Raw genomic sequence first — 15,785 nt, forward strand, 5'->3', positions numbered from 1 at the left:
TTTTTGTTATGAAGTAACAAATAAAGAATTATAAAAAAATGTGTAGGACTCTTAAGGCTACACTCTAGCACACACTGGATCTCACCAGAGACAGTGACATCACTCAGTATCTCACTCTTGCTGTTCTGTATTAACCTAAACCACAAATCCAATGTAGATGATGTGGCGAGCCAGTAGACTGTCTTTGAGATGAACAGACAAGTCATCAGCTAGTTACCAGCCTAGTCACATCATATTTCAACAAATGATTTTACTTTCTATTGGAATAAATCTATACAAAGACCGTGTAAAACACAGGCCTAATGTGACAGACAACAGCACAGGCTTCCAGCTGACTGATACTAAAATAACACCTGTTTAGAGGATTTGAGAGTTATACTGTTATACAGCCCAACCCTGTCATCCACCCTTCCTGTGGATATAGTGTACATCATTGCTTTGCATCAGTTGAGTGATGCATTTTATCCGACAACATCAGCCTCAGTCATTCTGAAAGACGCAAGTGTCTAGTGAACTTCCTCAACTTCTTTCTGATGCTTGCTTCTTTGGCCAAGTTTTACCCGCTACTTTCACTCAGGCCTGTATCTCTTGGTCCCAGCCTGCAGTGTTGGATTATTTCTTGCCTTCTTGCTCCTCTCATTGCATCTTTTTTTGTTGAGGGTTTTTTTTTGGTGGCATTTGTTTTTCTTATGTAAATGACCTGGAGGCTGGAGCGCTTAGCGCTGTCTGTGGACTGCTGAGCAGGGCTGCTTTCATGCTTGTAATCTGAGCATTCGTAATGAGGCTGTGTATGTGTGTGTTTCGGCAGAGCAAGGCCAGACTCTGTTCCATTCTTTTTGCTAAAGGCACAAGAGTTAATGCTCTCCGCCTGTTATGCTAATATTCTATAGACAGATGCATTGTGGGGAATCGTAAGTGAACGCAGCCAGCACATACACAGTGGAACGCCCCCACCTCTTCATCAAGCTGTTGCTTAGGCTACGTCTTTCCAATGGTGGGCTAAAGCTTGGATTCAAGTTCTTAGATGATGCTTCATTTAGGGATTGGCGATATGACAGTATTTTATTTTATTATCACAGTAAATTGCATCAAGATACGCTTGTCTGAGTACATCATGGCTATCATGAGTGCTCCTACAACACTGCACAACTGTATGTATCACAAAAGACCACTTATAGACAGCCTGTAAACAACAACAGTGTATGGTAACTGCATAAACTGCTTAGTTGCAAGTAGCTGATTGGGTGTAATAAGTATTTGATTGGAATTGAATGAATGACAACTCATTATGACATTGTCTTTTATCAGTGCTTTGATTTTACCTCCTTTTCCTTCTTAACCAGTTTATTTCAGTTGCATGCTACTGCTGCTCAATTTAAGGTGGAATGGAAAATTCCAGTAAGAAGCTGGAAAATAGGAAGCAGCCAAATTCAGCCTGCACAAGTCTCAGCAGCTACTATTGGATATAGACTCCACCTCTATTCAGTCGCGTGTCCCGCAGTTTGCGTGAAGTGATTGAGCCATGTGAGAAAATCCCCTCTCACTCTATTCAGCCAGAAGGTCAGAGCCCACTTTATACAGAAATACAAAAATACTAATTCAGATTGCAAATAAACTTGTAACACTGAGCTCGTTTATTATTGTGATGTAGCCTTGTAGTTTACCTTTTTATTTTATATAGTTATTGCATTTTTTTTGAGAAGACACTGAAAAAAAAGAACATTTTGGGAATGACCAAAAAAACATAAATACAATGTTAAATGTTAGCATTTCGTTTGTAATTCTGTACTTGAAAATGTATCATGATGCAAAAATGACAGTATCACACTGTGAAATTTGCATATCTTTACACCCTTAATGCTGATGCAGGAGAATAACATTACAATAGGATAATACTTATCGTAGGTTTCAGCATAGATTGTTTAGTATGTCTTATCAGAAATGCACAATTGGCTTAGTTGTAGAGGCTCAAATCCAAACCCTAGACCCTGATGAGTTGTTTGGTGCGTCACTGGAGTCCCGTGCTGGTATGTTTCATAAACAGCATTAGCGTGAACTGCGATCCCTGTTAGTGCCAGTAAAGTTTACCCTGAATACACCATGGAGGGCTGTGTGTGCGTGCGTGCGTGTGTGTGTACATGCTGTGACGGAAGGAATGAGAGGATAAATAGAAAGGACAAGCGTGTGTGTGTGTGTGTGTGAGGATGAACTGTAACTGTAGGAGGGCTGGAGGGCTACTGGCAGCGTGTGCTATCTCTCCTGTTCAGGAAGCAACGGACAAAGCTGCATCTAAACACATCCCAACACACCCACGTCCAAGTACAGCTCACAAACCGTTCACAATAATAATTTGAAATTGTGTTTTCTGTGCCAGTGTAGCTGTAATAGCTCCTGCACATCTAATTAGCTAAAACTGTCAAATGCATTTTTGTGTCTTTCAGTGGTAATTCTGATTATGTAGATTATATAAAACTATGACTGATAACCATTATGTTAAATTCCTTTTTGTATGTTATAGTGATGTACCAAAATTTTTTGACGAAAGTGACGTTGCTGTGGAAGGAGAAAAAAGGCCAAGATTAAATATGTGTACAGTGAAGAGTCAAAATGCTATTCAAATGATCATTTGAATGTCAATGAAAATGAACAATAATGATTAATACCACTGTTTCAACAGTGAAGCTCATAAGCGAAATGGTAAAATGGTCAACAGCAGCAGCATTTAATGAGTTTTAGTGTTTTTTGTTAATGTTTTTTTAGCAATAAATGATTTCATTTTTCTTTAAAGGCACTCACATAAATAATGATAGTACTAAGTAACTGAATATCTTTTGCTGATAATTATTTTTACGTCTTATGTTGAAGCTGTTGCTGTATTCACATATGCTGTTATATAGGAGGCACCCTGGGCTGTAGATGCCATGACTTACTACATTTATGTAATTTTCATTTGAAGATTTAATATTAATTAACAAGCTGTTAAAAATGTAAGTAAACAAAAAAAATAAACTTTGAAGCAGCATCTACATTATTAAGTTAATTCAAAAGCATAAGTGAAGCTGAAATTATCCACAGAAAGATTTTTGACTAAATTTCAGTTTTGGTTTCACTCAAGACTTTTCATTTTGGTATGTCACTAGTCATGGTTTCAGTCTAGACTCCACCCAGGAAGTTTGGTCCTCCAAGCTGCTATAGTTGCTTTGTTTTCATAATTGATTGGCTCTAGTAAAAGCTTTCCAGTTCAGTGGTCCTTGTTTTTTTAAGGGCTTGATTCATCACAAGGGCTTAAAATAATTCATTTCTTTTAATCCAGTTTTTGTGTATTTAATTGTGATTTGTTACATTTTACATTTATGGCATTTGGCTGACGCTCTTATCCAGAGCGACTTATAATTTGATCATTTTACACAAGTAGGCGAAGGTGTTGTTAGGAGTCTTGCCCAAGGACTCTTATTGGTATAGTGTAGGGTGTTTACCCAGGTGGGGGATTTTAATAGATTTTTTTCCCTTTTGTTTTACAACCATTAAAGCCAACATGAAGTATATTCAGTTATGGGTGAGGATGGATCGGGGGAGCTTAAACATGATATTACTGGTTGTTTTTACTTTTTTCCACTGCTGAACATCAGATGTTTTTAATGCTAGCAAAATACACTATACTTCAGTCAAAGGTTATAGAGAAAAGTTTTGTCTTAAATGATGTGGTATGATTATTCATATTACTCCTAGAACATTAAGGGCATGAGCTAACAATGTAAAAATGGTCAGTTGATTTCAGGTCAAGTGACCATTTAGAATAGAGTGACCTCCAGAATTACGTCACAAAAGGCACAGAACAAGTGCTGTTGTTGTTTATCAGTTTGAGAAAGTGTTAAGGTGCATGGCTCACATGCATCACCCTTGTTGCAATTATTTCTGTTTCACTGCTCTGCAGGTCCCCAGACAGCGCTGCAGATGGCCAGCCACCCGCACTTCCCCCAAAGCAGTCCAGGAAGAACCTCGTGAGCCACATCTCACAATCACGGTCTGAATCGGAGCTGGATGACCATGCATCTGAACTATATGACGTGCCAGTGGTGTCGGACAAGAGCATGGTGAGACATCCTCACTTATAAATAGTGCTTTGCCCAGAAGTGGCTAGATGTTCTTTAGTAGTGGACCAAAATGAAAATTCCTGATGGACACCAAATTTCAGGACACGAAAAAAAACTGAAAGAAAGTGTTCTTTTATATGTAATTTGCTATTTTATTTATGCTTTTAAATAAATAAAAATACATAAATCCATTTTTTTAAATAATGCTGACCAGGGCTGCTCAATTATGGCAAAAATCATAAACAGGATTGTTTTGGTCAATACTGAAATTGCGATTGCTTAACGTTGACTATGGAAACATCATGCATTTATTGAACTTTTTATTAAGTTTAACCTTGAAATATAATTCAACTGAGAAATAAATAAAAAATAAATAAAAGAGGTGCACTAAATTTCTAATAAAAGACCAAACCAAACGTAATGCAGTACAGTAATCACTTTATCTTCTTTTTTTTATAACTGTTGGAAACCAAAATCGTAATGCTGACGTGCTTTAAAGGCACGCCATGTTGGGAAGAGAACTGGAGAGCCTGAGGACTCATTTAATTCTAAATAGCGCATTAAATAATATTGAATAATAAAGGTTGTAAAATTATGAAAATATAATAAACTATGGTTTCCCAGTAACATCTGAATTCCAGCGTTTACAGAAATTATAGCTATAATGAAGGTTAAACTTCTTGTTTTTATGCTTTTAAAATGTAAAGCATGTGGCTATGCTTTGAAACCTAGCAGTCTGAAGTTCCTCCAGATCCTCGTTAGAAAGCAAGTCACTGTAGTGTTTGGCATTTCGAGAAGAAACAGCCATAAACCTCAGCGGGATCTAATAAACCGACGTGCTTGTTTTGGTTAATAGATTTGAATGTGGTTTCACGCTGCTGTTACTCTCGACACTGTGGTATGATGCAATAGTAGATTGGAGACATAAGCTAACTATAGATAAAATGTGACATCACCTTGCCATATGCTAGTTTTTCTAAAATGCCACCACTGACTCACTCAGACTACATACCATTACACCCTGGATTATTTTTTTATTTCTCCATGAATAAATCATTAGGATGCAAATAAAGTCATTCAGAGTGGTTTGATTTGAAATGCTTCATTTTTCCTAAATGTAAAAGGTTCACTACCAGCTGCAGTGGACCATGTTAGATGTTCGAAGTGTCTGATTTCAACACTTTATAGCAAACCTACTTAGTCTTTCGACCAAAAAGCATTTTTGGTGCATCCTTGCTTTCATTTATTGTTTTGTCATTTTAGCGTTTTGTGGTTTCTGTACTGTACTGAAAATTAAACTACAAATACACAATGTACTGTACTGTACATAGGAGGATCACTGTGTATGCATATGTGTGATTCATTCTCGTCCCTCAGCAGAATGGTGCGGTTCCACATGACAACCTTGTCCTGATTAAAATGAAACCAGATGAAAATGGACGTTTTGGATTCAACGTCAAGGTGTGTTCCCATTCACACCAAACCTTTAAGAAAATAGTGAAGTGTCTGTGGTTATTTCTGTCACCATTTCTGTCTCCTTATCCCTCCACAGGGTGGTGCTGATCAAAGAATGCCAATCATTGTGTCCCGTGTGGCTCCTGGAACTGCGGTAGGTTCAAGTCCTGCAGCTCAGTGTTGTATGTAAAACTGCTGATGACAAAGCTTCTGCCAAGTGTTGTCATTGTTAGAAACAGTCCTGTTTAAGTTCTATTCGCAATGTCAGTTGTTCAGTTAAAGTTGCAGTGCTGTAAAGTTCTTATGAGTGTTTGCTTATATGATTATTATAACCTCTCTCAGGCTGACCTGTGCGTGCCACGTCTTAACGAGGGTGACCAGGTGGTGCTGATCAATGGGAGAGACATCTCTGATTACACACATGATGACGTGGTTATGCTAATCAAAGCCAGCTGCGAGAACCAATCAGGAGAGCTCATTCTTCTAGTCAGACCCAATGGTGAGGGCAACCAATCTGCTTATATTCTCATTACATATCACTAGGCTGCTATTTCAGTGAATAGTAGGATATAGGTTATCAGTTTGAACTTGAACTAATTGTAGGATATTATTCAGCTTCTTAAAAACCTATGAGCAAGCAATTAACAATGACCTGATAAATTGAAATATACATTGTGAGCGAGCTTAGGAATGCATTTATATTATGTCTGAATAAAGTCTTATGTAAATGAGTTATTTAGTGTTTGTTGACTAATGAGTTAAAAGCTAATGAATTACAATCTTCCTTAGTTCCCCATTTTTATTTTGTAGAGCTGTCAGGGAATTATGAGATTTTTCATTTTTACAGAAACTTCCTGTAAGTTACACTGTTAAGAATGGACATTAGGTCATAGAGTTCATAGCTATATACAGTAATACAGTGGCCTACTAATCTGTTAAGTCTAGAATTAGTTGTCAGACGATTGAGTTCTGCTTAACAGCATACAGACATACTGAGAACAGATGACATATGTGTATGCTGAAATGTGATTGTTTACTAGCAGTTACTACAACATAGTTGATCATTGTGCATTCAGATAATTATGAACTATTTATATTCCGTGATTAACATGTCAAGTAAAGGCATTTCAAATGTGCTTGCAACTGAAAGATTACTATTTACTTAACATTTAACACATGAGTCAACAAACTAATAACTAATTTACAGAAAATACATAGCTAATTTACAGAAGGCCTTATTATGTATACACATTTCATTATGTAACACATTTCTAAGCTCACAGCGTATGTTTCCATTTACTGTGTACTAGTAGTTCATTAACTGTTAAGAAGCAGAGCGTAAAATAAAGTGTGACCCATTATTCATTATAATCTGACAGTTTCTGAATGAGTAATTGGAAAAGGTGCAGCATACTTTATTCTTTATCATACTTACCGTAAAATAATTTTAGTCACTTTTACTGTGAGTTAATTTAAAGAGTAATATAAGGATTTTCTTTCCAAGCAGTTTTGAAGCATTTATATTGGTCCATTTATTGTGTCATTTTCATTTTCATACAATGTAAATGACAGGTGCTATGTACAAATGATGTAGAGAAAAGATGCTTGTTGGACAGGCTTTTTTGCACAGCGAAGGTTTGTATATTCGTTGTACATCGTATATTGGCAGTACACAAAAATGTAAAAGGGAGTATGTTGTGAATATGATTGAATGATGTCTGAATTCATGCACACTCACAGGAAGTGTAATTGCTTATAAATGGTAGAATTTTTTTTTTTTTTTAATCTGTAAAGTGCTGCCATAATCTAAAACTCTTTCGCTGGTCTCCCCCACCGCTTTTGCACACGTACAGCCATCTATGATGTGGATGAGGAGGAGGAGAAGCTGGATTTGGAGTCGGAGTTCCATTTCATTCCAGAGAGCTGTGGGTTGGATCGGTCCCACTCTGAGCCGGACGGCTGGAAATCTTCCTTCCAGCTGCTGAGAGACGGCCTGAGCAGCGGTTCTGTGCTCGCTCAGTTCGACGTGAGTCAGCCGGTGTTCTCTTACATCACTCGTTCATTAACACACCCTTCAAGGTTGGCATTTCCATATGGCAGTGTGGCAGTTGCTATAACCTAGAATTATTGCGAAGTGGAAAAATATACCCATTAAAGCCGATCTAGGGTCAGATTTCCCACGCTCAAACAATTAGGCTTTTCTAAAACACAAGCACGCATTGGGGCACTGCAAGTGGTTGCTATGGAACCGTGTGGGCATGTTGCATTGATGTATGGTGGGCTGTGTTCTGAAGTGATGCCTGCAGACAGAACCTTAAAAATAAAGAGAAAACAGTCATCTCCTGACAGGTTTCTAATAAAAAACCTAATTGCAACACTTTGAAACAATTAAAGCTGCGAAGGAGGAGGAAGCATCCTTTAATAAGTGAAGTGAGCTTTTTGTGTGGGGGTGTGTTTTTTTACTAACTGGTACCTGGTAACTTGCTCCTCATCAAGGTCAGGAGATTGTGAAATCTTCATCAAGGAAGGGAAGGTTGAGATAATAATTTACAGAGCATTAGATTGGAAAGAAGAGGGGCTTCAGGCATGGTCCTAACCCCAAACGTCAGTTATTCCATAACTCCATTTGATTAATAAACTTGAATGCAGCTTTACACTATTGTTACTTTGACATTGGGACACAATGCAATATTGAGATTGGAGGCATGTGCTAGCTTTACATGTGACATCACCATGCCATATGCCAAGTTTTCGTGAAATGTCAACACTGACTCACACTATAAACAGTTACAACATGGCTTATTAGCCCACATGCATATTCGTTAATGCTCATTCATGAACTCATTAAAGGGGAATTCCACTGACAGATCCTTGAGATGTAAGCAGAATCATTCAGAGTGATTTGATGTGAAATGCTCTACTATGACAGGAAAAGGGCCTCTTTTCCACTGTCAAGCCAAATGGTTCTCAGGGTCGAACTGTGCCATTCCATGCTGGTCCAGACTTGTGAGACTAGTTACTGTTTCCATCTGTTGTGCTGCTAAATCAGAACCAGAAAAGACTGAAAATCCAAAAAGAAGCCTACACACACAGAACCCACAAAAAAACGTTTGATTCCAACTCCAAAACCAGTCAGTCGGATGCTTTATCCTCTTTAAAAAGGTGGTATTTGAGCATCGGTTACTGAAACAGCCTGTACTGTGCTGGGTTGAACCTGTAGTTGGCTAACTTCATTAGCAGTAGCGTCAGCTCAAAGCACCACAGAACAATCCTATTTTTTCTATTTCTGTCACTTCTGCACCAGTCAATCGAATGTTCACTCTCATATATGAGTCTTTATCCTCTAAAAGAATGTTTTTAAGCATCGGTTAGCTGAAACTGAGTCTGCACTGCAGTGGGAGGCACCATGCAATTGTGTTAGCTTAGGCTAGCAGCCTAACACTACAGAAACAGGTTTGATTTCAGGTTTCTCTCACTCCAACACCAATCGGTCGACTTTGCTCTTACGATTGTATGTTTTTATCATATATACTTGTGATATTAGAGCACCAGTTAGTCAAATCAAACCTGTACTGCTGTGTTTGGCTCACTTTAGCTAAGCCAAGTTAGTTAAAGAGAGGAGCCAGCTACCATTAGCTTAGCTAGGAAGTTAATGTTACAGCTCCAAACTCAGGTTTAATTTTGGCTTTATGACCCTCGAACATCAGCCATGCAACAATTTGAGGCATCATTTAAACTTGCATCAGAATCAAACCTGTTTTGTGGTGAACAGAAGGAAAGCTGGCTAAGCTAGTACTAACCATGCTACTCTATGCTGGTTATCAGCACTATGTGTCTGTGTGGAAAAGCCACTGGAACAGTTATCCTCCATGCACAGGACCATTTGATCCTGCAGTAAAAAAGAAGCCAAAGTTTTGTTTAGGAAGCTAAATGCTAGCGATTACCCAGTAGAGCGCAGACGCAGCACATCTAAAAAGAGCAAGATATTCTGTTTGCACTTTGTGCTAAAACTTCTTGTCTGTCAAATGGTCCTTTAAGGTCAAAGCCACGATGATATCTCAGCAGTGGTCAGATACGGCTGTGGAGACGCCATTCCTAAATGCCTGGTATTAGTTTCTGCATTAGAGCTGTAAAGCTGTTTTTGAGCAGTCGCTCAGCCACTGAATCACTCATTTCCTCTCTCATGCATTTACTGACTCATGGTCTCAAAGGACAGATCAGTCGGTCAGTCAGTAACTTACATATATGGAGTTTTATACTACTAGTCACTATAATGCCTTTTGTGTCTTTATGAGTTTATGTGACACCTTAGCCCTTCATCTTGCAGAAAACCAAATTTTTTGTTCACATGCAGTAATTTCCTGTCGTTCCGATGCATGCTCCAGTGTTTCCTGTTTGCTGAGTTCGCTGTTTCTCTAGCAGGTTTCTCACACTCCAGTGCCTGAGGGCTACAGTCTAAAATTGTCTCCCTCTGTAACATGGCTGGTTCAGCTCATTAAGGGCTCAAAATTAGCAGCTGGGTTAAACCAGGTGTGCTAGATCAAGACGATCAGGGAAAGCACTGGTGTATGGAGGCCTCCGGACTGGAGTTTGGGAAATTTTTCTATAGACCTTTATTACAAATCTTCCTGCCCTCATCAGCACTTTTCCTCATGTGAATCCCAGTGACCATCTCTCAGTTGTCCTTTAGGTAAAATCTGATGTCAGCATTTTTTCGCTATGAACTCATTTAGGTAAAGACTGTTTAGAAGGTTTGGCAGTGCTCTGTGATATTTGTTTCTGATCAGCACTGAATTACTTCAAAAGATGGTACCAGAAGTAACATCGTGTAGTAGGGGAAAAAGGTCACAAACAAGTCTGCTAACCCTCAAAAAGTCAAGCATTAATTTTGATGAGTCTCAATTCTGTCTTTTTTAAACGTCTTTTTACAGGGCAGCTGACCAGAATGATTTTTTTTACATGCGTTGTTTTGGTCATTCCATTTGTTTTCAACAAATTTAAAGATTTAGTTTTTAATATACAACAGGCATTGTCATTTACTAACTTTATACAAAATCTGGATAAGCAGGAGAAACTCCCTAACAGCAAGAGGAAGAAACCTCGAGAGGAACCAAGACTCAAAAATCCTCCTCTGGTCGACACCGGATAACAAAACAATAAGAACTGTGCAACATAATTCAAGGGGAACACTATCGAACTATCTAGCTATTCTGTTACAACAGACACCCGTGTTGGCTAGTATTGCATTGGGTGACAGGCACCTTACGGACTCAGGGGAAGCGAGGTCACCTATGCTCTCTCAGACTCTCAGCCACAGATGGCAGTGTCATCACCAAGGATTGAACTCCCTGTTTCCTGAGGAGAGAGCACTGCTGCACCACTTGGGAGCCCAGTGGTCATGTTTGTTAAACTTCCACACATGGAATGGCCTCCCTCGCAAAACATGAACAGGGACTTTTTACAAGAACCAATTTAAAGGCTGTAAGGTCTCAAATTATTAGACATACAGCAAGAACTGTCAAACCATACTGAGGACAAAGTTAGTTTACAAGTTTCTCTCCAGATTTCTAATGTCTCCTTTTCGTCTGTCCAGCAACTGTATCGGAAAAGGCCCGGAATGTCCATGTCATGTGCCAGGTTGCCCCAGAACATCTCCAAAAATCGCTATCGAGACATTTCACCCTGTAAGTATAAGCAGCACTGATTGTATTGACATTTTCCTCATCTCTGTATCTGAAGTTTAAATTGGTAGAACGTTCTGAAGCACAAGCTCTCTAATCTGTGCAGATGATGCAACTCGAGTCGTCCTGAAGGGAGCAGAGGACTACATCAATGCAAATTACATCAATGTGAGGACTGTCATCCAAGAACCTTACAAATGCAAACAAATGGCTGTTTTTCAAATGAGATAAGAGGCTTAGAAAAAAACGAAGATTGCAGGTTATTTGTAATATGATATGTCCAGCTGTCTGTACCATCTATAGTCTTGTGTAATGTTTGTGTCGTCCTCATCAGATGGAGATCCCAGGGGGTGGTGGGGTGAGGCGCTATATTGCGTGTCAGGGGCCGCTACCTGGTACCTGCGGGGACTTCTGGCAGATGGCTTGGGAGCAGAGTGCTGCCCTGGTGGTCATGCTTACAACACAGGTGGAGCGTGGCAGGGTACGTAGATCACCTGCCCTACACAAACATACAAATACACAGGCAGGACGATTATATCGTCCCCCCAAATGTAATCAAATAGTCAAGAACATGTTTGGCAACCGAAGTTGACTTCTTTAGTTTTGTTTCTAGTTTAGGAGCTACAAGGTAATGTAGTGTAATATGATGTAAGGCCAAGCCTTCAATGCGGGTCATGTCAAACTGCCAAAATACAAGGGGACAAAACTTTATGATTATTCTAATTAATACAGCTGTATGCAAAAGGTTTAAGCGCTCCTGGTCAAATTACAACATAAGATGTGGCCTGTGAAAAAGTTTTGTATATTTTTTTTTCCTTTAGAGGATGTGTTCACTTATTTCCACCTATAGAGCAGTTTTGCAGCGGCTTCTTCAGTAAAGTCAAGTCAATTCAAACAGCTGACTGAAAACTGGTCAGATGACCTCCTATTTTCAGTCAGTGGAGTAACTAAGGCATTCAGAAAGCCTTGTCTAGAGGTGATCAGCCTTCTTCCTGAAGATCTACTTCCCTGCATCTGTCATTTAGCTCTCCATTTCTCCCTGACCTACCGCTAATTCACCTGATGTAGGCAATCAAGGACTTCTGAAGAAATTAATTTGCTGGAGCAAGTGTGGCAGATTGTGGATGGAACTAGACTAGACTCTGCAGGAAAGTAGATTTTCAGGGCCGGGTTGGTGGCCAGTGGCCTTGATTGATTTTTTTTTTTTTTTGGTCTCATGAAATTGCTTCCATTAACTGAAAGTGAAACCATGACTGGTTGATTTCATGGTCACTTGCAAATGATGTTAGTAGTTAATTTAATAACTACTAGTAAATAGTTCAGCTTCTTAAGTCTTAACTAGTGAAAAAGCTGTATGTACCTAGATACTATAGAAAGAAGAGTAGTACTGCAAGACTTCCACAATTTACCAAAAAGCACATACCATTTTGTAGAATAAAATAAAATGTATAGCTGTGTATTTTTTATTTTAAAGAAATCTTTAGGCCTTCTCTGAAAGCCCTGGGCGTTCCCCACACTTTTAATCAACTTCTAATCAGCTTCAAAGTTGTTAACTAATCTCAAGACACTCGCTGATGTGGTTTCTGAAACTGTGTGACACGTTGTACTTTCATCCATTTTTATAGATAACATGACTTGAGTACAACCGGTAGTAGTAGCCATCTTGAAACCAGGCATCTTGTTCAAAATCTACCAAGTGGTAGATTTTATTTTAATGTAGTGCTGCTTTGACATTTGGACTGACTTGCAATACATCTTCTCCAGGTGAAGTGTCACCAGTACTGGCCAAATGTGTCTGCGACCGGAAACTACGGCGGCTTTGAGGTGTCGTGCATGTCTGAGGAGGGAAACCCGGCGTACCTGCTCCGAGCTCTGACGCTCACACATCTGGAGGTAACACACACATCCTTCATGATGTGAATTAGAACTTAATGTGTATCTGGTTTGCAGTAACTCAGTAGAAACTAAGCAGAAAGAATATATTATGATTGTATATGATCCGTATATTAGCTTAACCATGTCCAAAGTTCTTCACAAGGAAGCTCAATATATACAGTTGCCATCCAATACCTTGTTTATCTAATCAGTCCTTTATTAAATTCCATGTGTCAAACTAATCTGAATGTCTTTGTTTACATCTCATACTGGGCTCTTGGTGTGAAAGGGGCTTATGTGATAAACATTAAGCTGGGAGCTGTCAGATTATTTGGAAAATATCTTTGTTAACAAAATCTTTCCATTTTTTTGTTTTCATTTCATTGAAATGTTTTTAAATTTTGAAAAACAAAGCAACATTGAGCTGAATTTTGATTTATGAATATCCTCTGCGTGTGTGTATGTTTGTGTGTGTGTGTGTGTGTGTGTGTGTGTGTGTGTGTGTGTGTGTGTGTGTGTGTGTGTGTGTGTGTGTGTGTGTGTTGGTAGAGTAAAGAGGAGAGGCAGCTGTGTCAGATGCAGTACATGGCTTGGCCTGACCACGGTGTCCCAGATGACTCCACGGACTTCCTGAACTTTGTTAGTTTGGTGCGCAGCAAACGAGGCGACTCAGAGGAGCCTGTGGTGGTGCACTGCAGGTCAGGACGTGTTCAGAAACGTTACATAATATTGTCACAACAATTTACAGCTTTCACCAAGTTCATATGATGTACATACACACCTGCTGACTTGCCTTAAAAACATAACGCACAACATTTCGGAGTAGGTTATTGTTTGGATTTTGCTGATTCACTAAACAATCTAAAATTTACTACTAAAACCTTTAAAATATATTGAACTGCATATTGAATGATATACATTCAATTTGTAGCTCTGTGCAAAAGTACACCCTAATTTGATAGAAAATTAAGCTCCATTCTTGCTTCACATATGAAAAATGCACAGGTGTTTCTGTCAGTCCTTCCACTGTGAGAAGAAAACGATGTGGGTCTGAAAGGATGTGATCTATCAAGAAGCCCTTACTGAGAAAAAGAAATTTGCAAATCACACAGCTACTGGTGTGCTTATAACAATGGACTGGTCACTGTAGAGTTTCACTGAATTTGTTTGGGATTACTTGGATCATGGGAAGTACAAAATGCAATCAGCTTCTAATACTGAACTTTGGAGGAGCACAAAAATATCAGATTTTCTCTAAAAAACTAAAGATGTATTTTACATTTAATTATTTAGGCTTCTGTGCAATTTTCTGTTTTAATCTTTTCTGTCTTTTTCACAATGCTGGAAAAAAAAACAATGGCTGATTTGACTAGAAATAAATAAATAAAGGATGGCTTTTACACAGTACTGTATATTAAATTATTTAAATGTAATCACATAATTAACTTACATACATAATTACATACAAAATTATTCAGTCAGATTCAATTCTGACTGTTTCTGTTTCAGTGTCAAAAACGATACTTTGTGCAAAACAAGAAATTCAAGAAGCAACTTTTCATCAAATTCATATCATAATATCTCCTCTTCTACTTCCGTAGTATTGATTGAAAGCTTTGAATCTGCACAAAACAGCTGGTTTCAAATAAATGAAGGAGATAAAAATTCATTAAAAAGCCCAGCTTCAATAGCAACTTAATGTCAGCGATAACTCAAAATTCTACAGGCTTATGGCTTTTTACAAATACAGCTCTACGTTGTTAATGACAGTAAATGGAAGCACATGTTGATTCAGTGTGAAACCACTTCTTTATTGATCTATAACTCCTTCACTTTCTCCTCTCATGCAGCGCTGGGATTGGTCGGACTGGGGTTCTCATCACCATGGAGACAGCGATGTGTCTGATAGAGCGAAGCCAGTCTGTGTATCCGTTAGACATTGTACGAACCATGAGAGACCAGCGGGCCATGATGATTCAAACTCCAGTGAGTGCAAAATCACTGTGTTATACAATTTCTGTACATCTTGTACATTTTCAGTAAATAGGATGGCACAGATGCTCGCCTTTGCATTGTGGTAGAACTTGCACTGTTTGTATCATAACTGAACAGTCTAGGGCGGCCCAGAGGAGGAGGGCTCTACTTTTGATTCATGGTTCCTCTTGTTTTTTTCCTCATGCATTTAGGGAGTTTTTCCTGTCAGTGTCGCCCTCAGCAGATTTCTGTGAAACTGTTTTGGGACAATGCTATTGCTGTGCTAGTCAGCTGGACTGCTTTGTAGCTAACAATGACGAGTTTGCTTTTGTGGTAGGTTGATTCCAAAAAAAACTTTGCATCAGTCCCAACAGTGTGACCTTTCACGTGTATGAAAAGGTATTTGAGAATAATGATGCAGATGTAAATATAGATATTTTGAGTTGTTTGCTACAGTTTCTCATTACTTTGAATGGGATTTTTGGCACCTTGCTATGACACTTGTTCAACCTCACAACAGTTGCTTATAATGTATTTGTGGACCGAGTATAGATGAGGCAGTTGAATGCATGTGTGTGTTGAACACAATCAGAGATTACATTAAATTCCATTGGTTTAGAGTAAGAGGTGGTACAGCAACCATAATATCCACAATGTACCTGCATTTCACATTGGATTTACAAAGATTGCAGCTTATCCGAGGAAA

General features: G+C 38.8%; 1 protein-coding gene across 5 annotated transcripts in view; it reads left to right on the forward strand.

The window, feature by feature from the left end:
* Window positions 1–15,785, forward strand: part of ptpn4b (protein tyrosine phosphatase non-receptor type 4b) — a 66,503-nt gene that overhangs the window by 47,368 nt on the left and 3,350 nt on the right. For 4 of the 5 annotated variants that reach the window (XM_037534456.1, XM_017694629.2, XM_017694632.2 and 1 more), the window contains exons 16-26: window positions 3,935–4,094; window positions 5,472–5,555; window positions 5,647–5,703; window positions 5,892–6,048; window positions 7,403–7,575; window positions 11,143–11,233; window positions 11,337–11,398; window positions 11,565–11,711; window positions 12,995–13,123; window positions 13,655–13,803; window positions 14,956–15,091. In XM_037534456.1, the coding sequence (XP_037390353.1) occupies window positions 3,935–4,094; window positions 5,472–5,555; window positions 5,647–5,703; window positions 5,892–6,048; window positions 7,403–7,575; window positions 11,143–11,233; window positions 11,337–11,398; window positions 11,565–11,711; window positions 12,995–13,123; window positions 13,655–13,803; window positions 14,956–15,091 (1,345 nt within the window). The remainder of the gene's footprint in view (window positions 1–3,934; window positions 4,095–5,471; window positions 5,556–5,646; window positions 5,704–5,891; window positions 6,049–7,402; window positions 7,576–11,142; window positions 11,234–11,336; window positions 11,399–11,564; window positions 11,712–12,994; window positions 13,124–13,654; window positions 13,804–14,955; window positions 15,092–15,785) is intronic. The other variant, XM_017694630.2, reaches the window with a different exon arrangement.

This window comes from Pygocentrus nattereri, chromosome 25 (genome assembly GCF_015220715.1).
Source record: "Pygocentrus nattereri isolate fPygNat1 chromosome 25, fPygNat1.pri, whole genome shotgun sequence".
Taxonomy (NCBI): domain Eukaryota; kingdom Metazoa; phylum Chordata; class Actinopteri; order Characiformes; family Serrasalmidae; genus Pygocentrus; species Pygocentrus nattereri.